The sequence below is a fragment of the Equus caballus genome, chromosome 1 (genome assembly GCF_041296265.1).
Source record: "Equus caballus isolate H_3958 breed thoroughbred chromosome 1, TB-T2T, whole genome shotgun sequence".
Classification (NCBI taxonomy): domain Eukaryota; kingdom Metazoa; phylum Chordata; class Mammalia; order Perissodactyla; family Equidae; genus Equus; species Equus caballus.
Window position 1 is genome coordinate 102,694,770 of NC_091684.1, and position 12,369 is coordinate 102,707,138.

Consider the following 12,369-nt stretch of genomic DNA (forward strand, 5'->3'; position numbering starts at 1 on the left):
AAAATATAAAAGGGAGTTTTTAAGAAATCACCCAAACTGCTACACATAAAGTAATAGTAATATTTGATAATCACTGTGTATATAACATCGATATTTGCTCATCATAATTACATGTGTACATACAATTAATTAAAAAATTTAATCCCATTTTATTAGGTATATTAGAAAAAAAAGAATCTAAAAGTGAAATTAAAGAGTTGCTGAGCATCTGATTTTTTTTCCCCCGTAAGTGATTAATTCCCGAAAGAACCCTTTAAAGTTAAGGAAGAAGACAAACGAAACCAACAAGTGATTCGGGTATTTTTAATGACAAATTTTGACTTGCTGCTAAGAAGGAGGAGGGAATGAGCACATTACATTCCCCCCACTCTCTTCTCCAAACTTGCTCTTGGTTTCGCCATAATATTTAGACAATGTTGAGATTTCTGATGTTTATGTTCTGTTCTGAAATGCAACTGCTGGTTGATTAGTCTTATTTCTACGCTGCAATGAATTCATCACTCATCTTCCATCTTTCCTTTAATCAGGGTCTGTGCATTCCTGGAATCTTTCTTTTGAGTCATCCTGGTGTCTCATCGTGGCCCTGCGGGCTTTTCCAGACAGGCTGATGGGAACATAGTCTCTGACTGCCTCTCTGCTGCCTTTCCACATGACCAACAACCAAGATGGAGAGAGAATACTGCGGTCGTATTTTCTTTCCCTTCACATGTGCAGACCCCGTTCCCTGGTCTTCTTGCACTGAATGCTACTGTGGACGTGTGTGAGGCCAAATGGGGAATTCTTGTCATTTACATGTTTGCCTTGTCTGCTCAGGGCCCTTATGGGTTCTTTCTTCCTTTATCCACAAGGTTCAGAGCCTTAAGCAGGCGATGTCTCAGTGGGTCATATTTTCTTGCCATGTGGTGCACTGTTATGACTTGCAGATTAAAGCTTTTATTAAAAGAAGTTAATACCCCTTTATAATCTCTGAATATTTTCCTGTTCCATTTGTTTGGTTCTTCTCACAAATACCAATTACACTGATGTTTGATCTCCTTTAAACTGCCTTTCATGTCCATCATTGCCTCTAAAAACCAGTTTTACATCTTTACTCCTTTCCATATCCTTTAATTGAGTTCCTCCAGCTTGTAGATCATATCTGTTTTCAGTCATTTTCTTTAATTTTTTTTTGTTGTTGCTTGTAAGGTAGTTTTATGTCTGTTGTTTTTTATTTTTCTCCTCCGTTTTTTCCCCAAGACTATTCCAGTTGTCTTTTCATCTCCTTTTGTTGACATGTAATCTTTTTTTGTATTCAAACATCATTTTTTTCTTTTTCTTCCTTTCTTTTTTTTTTGGTGAGGAAGATTGGTCCTGAGCTAACAACTCTTGCCAATCCTCCTCCTTTTCGCTTGAAGAAGATTGTCCCTGAGCTAACATCTGTGCCCATCTTCCTCTATTTTGTATGTGTGACACCATCAAAGCATGGTTTGATGAGCAGTGGGTAGGTCTGTGCCTGGGATCTGAACCTTTGAACCCTGGGCCACCAAAGCGGAGCCTGCGAACTTAACCACTATACCACTCAGCTAGCCCCTCAAACCTCGTTTCTAAGCCACTTTTCCCCAGACATCCCGACTGTGATTTCCTCAGGAACGTGGGTTCTGTTCGTGTGGACTTTTCTCTGGGTGGCATCTTTGTGATGTCCTGTTGCTCCTGTGACTCTTGCTTTCTCTTCCTTTCCCCACGTCCTGACTTCCTTCTTCCCCTTCAATCTTTTCCCCCCAGTTTTGATGCATAGATTTTAGGCTGGAGCCTTGAAGGCAGCTGGCTGTTGGTGAATAACGTGGGGGCCGTGGAGGGGAGAGCTCGGGCAGTTTACCTCGGCTTGTTGCCTTCAACGCTCTGTCACCAAATTTTTATTTCCTTTGCCCACATCTCTCTTTAGATTTTGGCATTCGGATGGGTGGTGTGACTCAGAGAAGAGCTTCTCAAATAACTGGCTTGCTGTGTAACAGCCCAGCAGCTGCTGCCCCGCTTCCTCCACACCACTTCATCTCTGGCAGCCTTCCTTGGCGAGGAGGCGTGCAAGTGTGGTTTCCCCTCCAGCTCCATCTCCCCTCGGGGCTGCAAGGACATTCTCGGTGTTTTCAGGGGCAGCTTGTGGTCCTCCCTCTAGTCTCTGGAATCAAAGAACTGTTGAATAGGCTTTTCAGGACTGTCAACTTGCTCCTAGGGAAATCTATATCCCGCTCGGCGCCTGAGGAAATATTTGTCAGCTCTCAGCCTTCCCTCTCATTTTGGTCCAGATTTTACAGTCTTTGGCAGGTGTGTTTCGTAATTTATAGTTTGGGATGGTGGCCATTTCATTGTTCACTGAAGACAGAGTGTTCTCTCTCTTTGTGGGTTTTTTGTTGGGTTTCAAAAGAGAGGAATGGAATGTTTTTTTAAATGTCTTTATTGTCATCTGTAACAGAAAGCCCTAATTATTAATATTTTTCAGTACAGAGAAAAGCTTTTCGTAAGCTTTTAAATAAATAATTTGAAATTGCCATTTACCAAATTATGATTTGTTTTTTTTTTTACCAAGTCAAATCATCATCTAGGAGTTTCCCGTATAATACAAATTAACATCAACTTTTTATGAAACCATCACTGTTAGCCATTTTTGTCCATATACCACAGTGGTTAACTAGTAGCTGATGATCACTCAGGAGCCATTTCTAATGATAAATGTTTTTTCCCCACAGTACGAATGGCAGGATCATCTGTAAACCCTTTTTCTGGATGGGGGTCTTCTGTTGTCTTGTGTGTGCTAAGTTCAAAGTTGGAGGGCCATCAGAGGATGTTCACAGCTCAGAGAGGGAGCAGACGACAGAACCAGCACCATTAATTACAATTCACAAAGCAGCAACCTCACGCCAAGCCTTCTACAATTTATTCCATAGAAATCTGGTAGATTACTCTGGAAGAGCTCCTGGGAACAATACACCCTGAATTCTGGCATCTTTGTAACTATTTGTCTGAGACCTTTAAACTTGAAGGTCAGTTTGGCAGGATATAAAACCCTCAGCTCACATGTTCTTTCTTTTAGCATGTTAAATATGATGTTCCATTGTTTTGTAGTCTGAAGTGGTGTTTGTTGAGCAGTCTGATGTTAATCTGATTTTCTTTCCCGAATAAGCAACTTGGTCCTTTTGCCTGACTACATTCACGCATTTTTATCTTTAAAATCCAGTAGTGTTAGTAGAATATGTCTTGATATTGACCATTCTGGGTCAATTTTCCCAGGTATATTATGTGCCCTTTCAATATGGTGATTTCAGTCTTTTAGTATAGTTTTGTTCTGCCGTTTTGGTTTTATTTTCCCAGACTCTAATAATACATATATATAAATATATATATATATGTTGGATTTTCTTTCTCTGGCTTTCATATTTATCATTTTTGCTTGAGTCCTTTTAATTTCCCTTTGATTATTTTCATTTCCCTCCTTACTTTCTCTTCTCCGCTTCCTGTGTCCAGTCATTCTCGTGTTCTTCTAGTTCAGTCTCCATTTCTGAAATTTCTTCCCTCAGTTTTCTAATTCTTTCCTGAACTCTGTCAGCTATTTTTTCACACCCCCCTGTTATTTATTCATCTCGCTTCTGAGCTTTTCCGTTTCTGATTTGTTTCTGTTAATTTCTTAATTTCTTTTAGCTCCTTTGGTAATAGTAAGTTCTATTTTCATCTGCCTCAAGGCCACTTTTCATTACGTTGCTGTTTTATTGTTACTTGTATCTTACAGCATCGTTGTATGGGGTTTGCTGATGACCGTATTTAGATGAAATCAATTTTTTTCCTGTACTTTTAGGAGAGTGTGAGTGGGCGCAGTGTTTCGGAGTAGTTATCTTCACTGTGAAGGGCTCCCTCCTCTGGTGTTGAAAAGTATTCGAGATTTCTATCTTCTGGACTCTTCCACTCCCAAGGATTTGAACATTCTCTTTCCTTCACCCCTTGTGTTCCTTCTCAGCTCGGACTAGAATCCTGGCAGTTTTTCTTGGGGCTTTCTTCAGTCCTTATGGATGTGAGCTCCTCTACGGCTCTCCAATCTTCTTACGGCCCTGAGGGGGTCTGCACCATCTTCCTTGCACTCAGCCACACGCTGAGGCCAGGCGTCTTCTCTCAGGTTCACAGATTGGTCTCAGATCTACTTGCTGAGGGTTCTATTCAGATTAGGACTGTCTCCTTGGGGTGGTGTTTATTGTTGATTTCTGCGTTCCGTGGCTCTTGGCCCTTTCTCTTCTCTTTTTTAAATCTGTCTAGCTGCTAAACTTGCAGTTTCTGCACAGTTTCTGCTATTGTGGATGGTTTGGCCTCACTTATTTATATCACTTTTGTCAAAGTTATTTGTGTTTTTTTCCTTTCCTTCAGAAAAGTTTTTGTTTTAAATGAAGGATTTGGGGATATTGAACAACTATGTTGCCATCATGATTCTGCTTCACTGGAAGCTTCCTAACCATTTTTTAAGGAACTACTATTAACAATATACTCTCAGATATCGTGGTGTTCTTTTTTCCACGGCTTCAACTACCACTTCAATGCTGATATTCCCAAAATTATAACTTTAGTGTAGATTTCCCCTGAGCTACAATTCTTTACTGATACGTTTATAGATCCTCAAACTACAGGCATTTCAAAAGTCAACCCATTTTCTCTCCCTTTCAAGTCACCTTCCAAATACGCTTTTCCTTCTCTTATTAATTTTCAAGTTAATGCCTTCTCTAGCCATTAAGTACCCAAGACAGAAGTCTGGCCATCCTTTTCTTTTCACTCATTTCTTATCAATTCAATTACCAAATGCGTCAGTTTCCTCTGCTAAATATCATTCAAAACTATCAACTGTTCTCTACCCCAATTGCGCCACTCTCTCTCATTGGTTTTATTCCAATCTCCATCTAACGAGGGCTCTCAAGCTCTGCTTCCTTCTTCCTCTAACACATTGTTCACACTGAAACCAGAATTGTATGTCTAAAAACCCTGCATTTTACTTCTTTACTCAAGCTCCTTCCACCGTGCCCTCCATGACTATAGGGACAAATCCGAATCCCCAAGCTTCTTCACAAGACCATGGCTGCAACCTCTCCCTTACGTCTCACCTTCTGCCACTTCCCAATGCATCCTATGCTCAAGCCACATCAGCCTGATAAACTTACAATCGGCGCCTTTGTCTGCACTCTTGTCTCTGCCCAGAACACCCTTTCGTCTCACTTTCCACACGGTTTGCATTCATCCTTGGTGACCCAACTCTAAAGCTGCATCTTCTGCAACACTTTCCTGGCACCTAAGCAGACTCAGATGTCTCCACTCAACTCTCACATGGCTCTGCAGACGGAACACCTTTACTGGGCCTTTCCCACCGTTTTCCGCCTGTCTGCCTCACTGAAGTGTGAGCTCGTTGAAGACTGTATTCTTGGTTGTCTCAGATTCCTGGTGCCTGGGGTAATCATTACAGCCGTGCGCAGCCACTGTCTGCTGATTCAATGACCGTGAGCACGGAGGGCTGTGGTAACAGGCATCAAGTCTCTTTACTTCAGTCAACAAGTGCTTACCAAGCACCAAGTGGGATACAAACATGTGCAGAGATGGTTCTTCCCCTCTGGCAACCACAATCTAGTCAGGAAAATAAGGCGTATTCAGGGGTTGTGTGCGTGTGTGTGTGACTTAAAATTTAAGTGGAACAGACAGAAGTGCATAGACTTGAATGCACTGGGTATATTTTGAATGGGTCATAATATAAGAGTAAACTGTCAGATTGAGCCTAAAAAGACACTATTCTTCAAGTAGAAGAGTGGTTATCTACATAGAGATTAATGATTAAAAACTCATAATTAATACTACTTAAAAAAAAGAGTAAAAGGAAAGTTTTAGAGTAAACCTTGAGAACTGGAATATTCTTTTATTCACAGAAGGAATACCTGAACAAAGAGTTAATGCATTTGGACCAAAGACCTTGGATCAAGACCAAACTAATTCTGCAGGATGATTGATGGAGTAGATTCCCATCCAGAGATCTGCTATTTCCTAGCCCCACCAAACACCAGTTATGAAGATACAGATTACAAAATGTCTTAGAGAAGCGCAACCAAGGTTTTTAGATGCTGTAAAAAAAAGAGAGTCCAGAGATTGAAACTTCTTGAGGGCATTTCTATCCTAAACACCATCAATAAGCTAAAACTGTAAATAACAGTGTGTGTGTTTTGAATAATCCCTTCATGCAGCTGAGCACTGGTAAACATTTCACAACAGGTTCATGGGGAAAAGAGCCCTGATTGCAACATTTGCCAATTTCTGTGGTCCTATCCTGGCTGATTTCAAGCTGACAACCTGATGTCACTGAACACAAGGTGGGAAGAGATCACAGTTGTTCTCCCAAGCTGGAATGAACTGGCTCCAACACACTACTGCTTTCATGAGTCATAACTAACAAATCCATTGAAAACTGGAATGCCATATTTGGAAATCCATGTGTCCCGGACATACCTTGAGCTGTTCTTTGTAAAATTTCTCATTTCTAGAGATCTTTTCATTTTCCTTAGCATATGGATATATTTCAAGAAGTGGAAGTTGGCAGGGATAGGTAAATGAAGAAAGGAGGTGAAGACGTTAGAGATGATCACAAGTGCCGGACAGATGGTGGTGCACTCACAAGATGGGAGGTGAGATGGGGGAGCTGGCTGGGAACAAGATGAAGAGGGGATCCCCTTGCCTTCCCATGATGAGGATATAACCTATTTGGAGAGCTGAGGATGTGGTATTGAACAGAAGGTTAGAAACTGTTCCTGGAGATAGAGAATCACTCGTAGAAGTTAGAGAAGAGGTCAGGACCCAGAATCAATTATGGAGGGAAAATGCAGTGATGGAATCAAAGGGCCAAATACTGAACTTTTTGGAGATTTGGAAGAAAGTAAACCAATAGAAAAGATTTAATTGGGTAAGTAGGAAAAATAAAGAACACCAAGAAATACCATGAAGGAGAATGCTGAAGGTAGACAAAATGGTCAAATGCTCCACAAAAGTAAAGAGAATAAAGAATGAGGAGAGGCTACTGCATGTCATTCAGGGGACAGAGGCACAAAACAAGCTTCAGGGAGTATATGGGTCACAGAAATCCACCATTGGGAAGACTGCCCCATATAAGAGTCAATGCTCCTTTCTTATAACGTGAAAGGCAGTGTAAGAACTGAAGGCTCCTTTCTGCCTAAAACTTGGTTTAGATCTAAGGAATCAAGAAAAGCTAATGAGCCAAACGAATGAACAAAGGCCAACCACGCCATGAATAGAGCTAGTGTTGGGGAGAGAGGACTATTCCAGCTCCAAGACCTGGCTTGGTGAAAAATGGAAATTCTGGCACGGCTTCTCAGCCGCTCTGGGTCCAGGGGGAGTGGCCAGCTTCAATGTGGAAGGGCCTCATCCAGAACCACAGGATGGATGGCTGCCCCCAAGCGAGCCATCCCATGGCAGAGGGACTGGTCTGGCAGAAAGCTTTAGGGAGGGTGGCAATTTGGCATCAGAGTCTCTGCCAAAACAAAGCAACTCTGAAATGAGAGGAAATTTCAACTAACAAGGGAAAAGCTGAACCCAGGAGGAAGCCCAAACTGCTGGGCAACACGTGTGCCTGACTGGCCCCGAGTCTGAATGTCGGATTCAGTTCCAAAGGCTGAGACTGGCTCTGCCTTCCTGCACACGTGTGCACGCCTGCCCCTCCTCCCAGAGAGAGGTTTCTGAGACATGGTCTTGGCTGCGAGCGGGAAGACGTCTCAATTGTGCTTGAGCTGACCTCTTGGAGTGTGCACGAGCTTGCTCTTGCCCTGATGAATGCTTGCCTAGAAACCATCCTCAGGTCCAACCCAGCTCACATGGGTTACCTTCTGTTTTGTCTCCTTTTGTGTTTCCAAGCAAAAACCCTTCCAATGAGCGATTTCCTCCTCCTTCATTAGCAGTCCTGGGCTTTTCTACAGATCACCACTTCAACACCACTTCGCATTTCCCCTGACTTTGCAAAGACTCTTGAGGAAGAGTATTCACCTGCTCAGAGCTCTGTAGGGCCCAAGGGCCTGTCAGCAATCTCATGACCACCAGCCTCAAGGACACTACAAGCCAGATGGGAAGACCATAAGGATGCTCAGGAAGTAGCGCCCCATTGAAATGCAATAAAAATTCAGGTCATTGTAAGTTAAAACTGGGAAATGCTACATGATTTTAGGGAGTGGAAGACTTGACAGAGGAGGGAAGCTTAGAGCCAGACCCAGAATTTGAGGGCAATGACAAGAGCGAAAACGCAAAGGCAAGCACGAGTGAAGAGGGCGATGGGTGGTGCGTTGGTGATACATAACAGCAACAGCAAACTCAGTCATTCACAGAGAGAATGGACAGTGGAGGAAAGCAATGACATCACCACCAGTCTCTACTCTAAAAGGCCAGTGAGGAGAGTGCATTCCACAAGACAGGATGGACCCTTGAAGATGTGTTTTTCCTAGAGACAAGAAGAAAAGAGAGAAGCCGAAAGCTTTTATTTCAGAGCACGGCAGGGGTTCCAGGTGCCCCCTGGCGACATCCGGAAACCGGGTGCCTGGTTCCTCCACCACTGCTGCTCACTCCCTGTCCTTCCCTTCCTGCCCCTTCCCCTGGTCAGGGCAGCACTTGCTCAGAGAAGTCATTCCCACGGCCATCCCTCCCTTGGACAAACTTAAGGGCTAAGCAACCCTCACAAGGATGAGGGGCAGATAGGGAAATGCTTATCAGACTGTCATGTGCATTGCGACCCCTGGGGATCTTGCTGAAATGGAAATTCTGATTCCCTAGGTCTGGGTGGGACTTGAGAGTCCTCATTTCTCACTGAGCTCCCAGTTTCTAAGAAGACGTCCATTTGGCTGGTCCCTGTGTCACACTTAGCGTAGCAAGGTGATAAAGCATTCACAGTGCCAAGAGTTCTCTCCACAGATGCACGGTCCTTCCCTCCCGGAAGCTCTGTTTCTAACCTTATAGAGAGAGTTACTGCATCCTTCCCCTCCTCCGACAACGGGGAGCATCAAGACTTCATTTCTGGGGCTTAGCTGGGTGACTGGGATAAATACTGCCTCCCCACTAGCCTACCAAGGTACCCTCCTCTCTAACACCTTTGCTCGTTTCCCCCTGTCTGAGTCAGTCCCAAAGGAATGTTTCTGCCTTGGGGCTTCTACTGTTCCATGTGTACATAGGAGGGAAAATAAAGCAAACCAGGTTTTGCACACAAGGCTCCCCGGGGCAGACTTCTCCCTGTCCTTCCCCATCCCTAGCCTAGCGAGGATGTCTCACCTGCAGCAGCCACATCTCTTAGTCCAGGCCCTGACTGTCGGAGGAAATGCTTCTGCTGTCCCTCATCACCGACCTGTAGTGTGGCAACTTACTGGGGAGAGTCTTGGCCACTGGCACTGGCTCCAGCTCCTTGTGAGTTGGACAGAGGGAGTGGGGCATGGTGCAGATCCTGGAGAGATGGGTTCATTTCTTTTCTTGAGTATTTTCTGAGGGTTTGTAGAAACATTTATGTAGACCCTCAGTAGCCAGGATGAGGACCATGACCTGTGGCTTGTCAGCTAACATAGCTTTTAAATACTAGCAATTAAATGAGCTAGACAGTTGAGGCAAAATATAAAGCTGGAGAAGATGCAGGCAGAAGTACTATAATCCAAGCTACGCCAGGAGAATGTGGACTTTCCCTCACGGGGATAGGAGGGGCCCACTCTGCTAGGTGTTTCCATACCTGATTTCTCACATTATCCCCACAACAATCACTGCATTAAAAGAAGGGAAAATGGGGGCTCAGAAAGGTCAAGTATATTGAACAAGGTCACGTGTTCATCAGAGCTGGGACTCCACCATGGGTCTGTTTGGCTGGAAAGCCCTTGCTCTTGCATGAAAGACACGAGCATACACTCTTTGTACTAGACTTGGGTCACACAAACTCGGGTTTGACTCCTAGCTCTACCCTTGGGCAGGTCACTCCATTTTCTCCCTGTAGAAATGGAGACAACATCTGCTCCCAGGGCCGCTGTGGGATGAGATGAGAGCAGTAGGTTGAGACTGTGCCCAGCACGGAACTTAGGACTCAGGGAAGTCCGTTAATGTCAGTTCCTGCTCTTTCTTATCTCTTGAGATTATTTCTGATGTTAGATTTGTTGGACTGCCTCTCTACTCCCCAGAGATACACATCAGGAGGCAGTGACTGGAGGTTATAGGACTCTGATTACACACCTCAACTACCTGCTTCAGAATCTGTGCTAAGACCTCAGCCTGTAGCAAGACTGGAGGGAAGGGCTGGGATACGAGTACCCTCAGTTCAAGAAACTCTGGGGAACTTAAAGTGGATCTTGCCGGCAAGAAGACCTATAGGAGATCCTGAGCAAGCAGATTTCTTGATGGACAAGTGATGGAAATACTGTGGGCTGTGAGATGGTTTGGAGATGGGAGAGTGATACAGAGGCAGGGAATCAGGTGGGCAGCGCAATATAACAGACAGAACCCTTGGAACAGAGTCAAAGGTATGGATTCTGCTCCTACGTTGCCAGCTGTGGGAGCCTAGGCAGCTGAGTTCAGCTATTTGGGTTTCATTTTCCCCACCCGAAAAATAAGGCATTGCTGCTAGACTGTTAAGTCCTGCCAGCACCAAAATGATATGTTAGAATTCTGCTCATTGCAATTAATTTGAGCTTGAGATGATAAGGGTAAAATTGGCAGTGGTATCAATAGGATGTAGAGCAAGTCAAGGTATGCAAGGTGTTCAGAAAGTTGAAATGACAGGGTTTAATGAATAATTCCATATGAGGAGACATAGGAGGGAGAAGAGCCAAATTGATTTGGAGTTTATCCTGGGACGCCATGACTTTGGCAGTTCCAAAAGAAGGGGAGTAATGGGATTTGGTCTAGCAGAAAGGCGATGAGTACAGTCTCAATAATATTGAACGAAAACTGAAAACAAGCCGTATGTGGGCCTGGACCAGGGCATTTCCACAACCCCGAGAGAGAGCGAGCGAGCGCCTCCTGGAACCTAGACACTTGACCCACCTCACACTAGTCCCAGCTCTAATCTTGTGGAGGAAATATCCAGAGGCTGAACAAAGGAGGGGCAAAGAGAAGGGACTGTAGGGTTAGGAACGGCCCTTACCTTCGACCAGTCTCCCGTGGTTAAATGTGGAGGACAGTCTGTTCTGGCACAGGACTTATGAGAAGATGCCTTGGGTCCTTGGCACAACTCATCTGAGAGATTCAAAAAGCTGCCATCTGTCAACAGCTGCCGACAGGTGACTCTCCGATTCTGAGTTCCCCCACCACAAGTCCTGGAACACTAAGAAGATGGAAGGAAGTGAGTCAATGGGCTTGGCCGCGACGTGTTGGTGCAATGCAGGGCCCTTGCAGTCATAATCGTGGTGGCTGAGGAGTCACCAGTCTGCCATACCTGCTGCCATTCTTCAATATGCCAGCTTGGAGGGCAATCAAACTGATTGCATGCTTGCAAGGCGTGGGGCTTTTCATCTCTGCATTCCTCAGCGGGGGCGGGGGACTCCCCAGGGTGTAGGCAGTATACATCTCGGGTCTGGATTCCAACACCACAGGTAGCTGAGCAGGGTCCCCAAGAGCCCGTGTGCCACCTGTACCAAAAAAGCAAGTGGGGAAAGTTGAACTGTCCAATGAGACTATGCGCAACCATCAGAGCACGGGCAACTTCAAGTTCTTCTCCGGACTTCCAAACTTCATGCTCCAGATATAGATCCTAGAGCTAGAGTATCTCCATCAATATATCCAGTTAAACCACTGAAATATAAGGTTTAAAGGCAAGAAGTGTCAGGAAAGCATTTAAAGATTTTACCCATTTGGGAAAGTCCAGAGCAAAAAAGAAGCTGATTTCTCCCCATCCTAACCTACCATCATACATCAATAATGAAGTCTTGGTTTTGTTTTGAATAGAGCCCTAAGGCAAGGATGATTTATCTAGGTGTCAAAAGAAATTTTAAATGCTTAAAAGCACACTTCAGGAAATTTTCAGGGCACCTGGATTCATTATTTGGAATATCCCTAAGAAAATTCTCTAGTGCTAGCATTGGATTTACAACACGTATATATAATGTGATTCCTTTCCAATAAGATCTTGGAAAAATCAGGTTTTCTCATGAAACATCTGTAAAAATGGAAAACCAGGGCAGCTGCTTTTGATACGTCTTTCCAAGCTGCCTTGAAGGCAGATTCTCTCAATTCGCACTCCCAGTGGAAGCGCCTGAGAGCTCCTAGTTTCCTGCACCCACACCCACACCGGGCAAGATCATTTTAAAAAGTATTTGCCCATCTGACTGGTGAAAAATTGTATATTATGGCTATTTGAAT

At 44.2% G+C, this 12,369-nt stretch overlaps 1 protein-coding gene across 5 annotated transcripts in view; it reads right to left on the reverse strand.

The window, feature by feature from the left end:
• SH3GL3 (SH3 domain containing GRB2 like 3, endophilin A3) overlaps nucleotides 1–12,369 on the reverse strand; it is a 320,477-nt gene that overhangs the window by 72,610 nt on the left and 235,498 nt on the right. For all 5 annotated transcript variants that reach the window (XR_011424088.1, XM_070230150.1, XM_023649368.2 and 2 more), the window contains exons 18-19: nucleotides 11,447–11,639; nucleotides 11,156–11,335 (exon numbers count right to left, since the gene is read on the reverse strand). Coding sequence is in view for 4 of the 5 variants with exons in the window: in XM_070230150.1 (XP_070086251.1) it covers nucleotides 11,156–11,335; nucleotides 11,447–11,639 (373 nt within the window). In the remaining variant the exon portion in view is untranslated. The remainder of the gene's footprint in view (nucleotides 1–11,155; nucleotides 11,336–11,446; nucleotides 11,640–12,369) is intronic.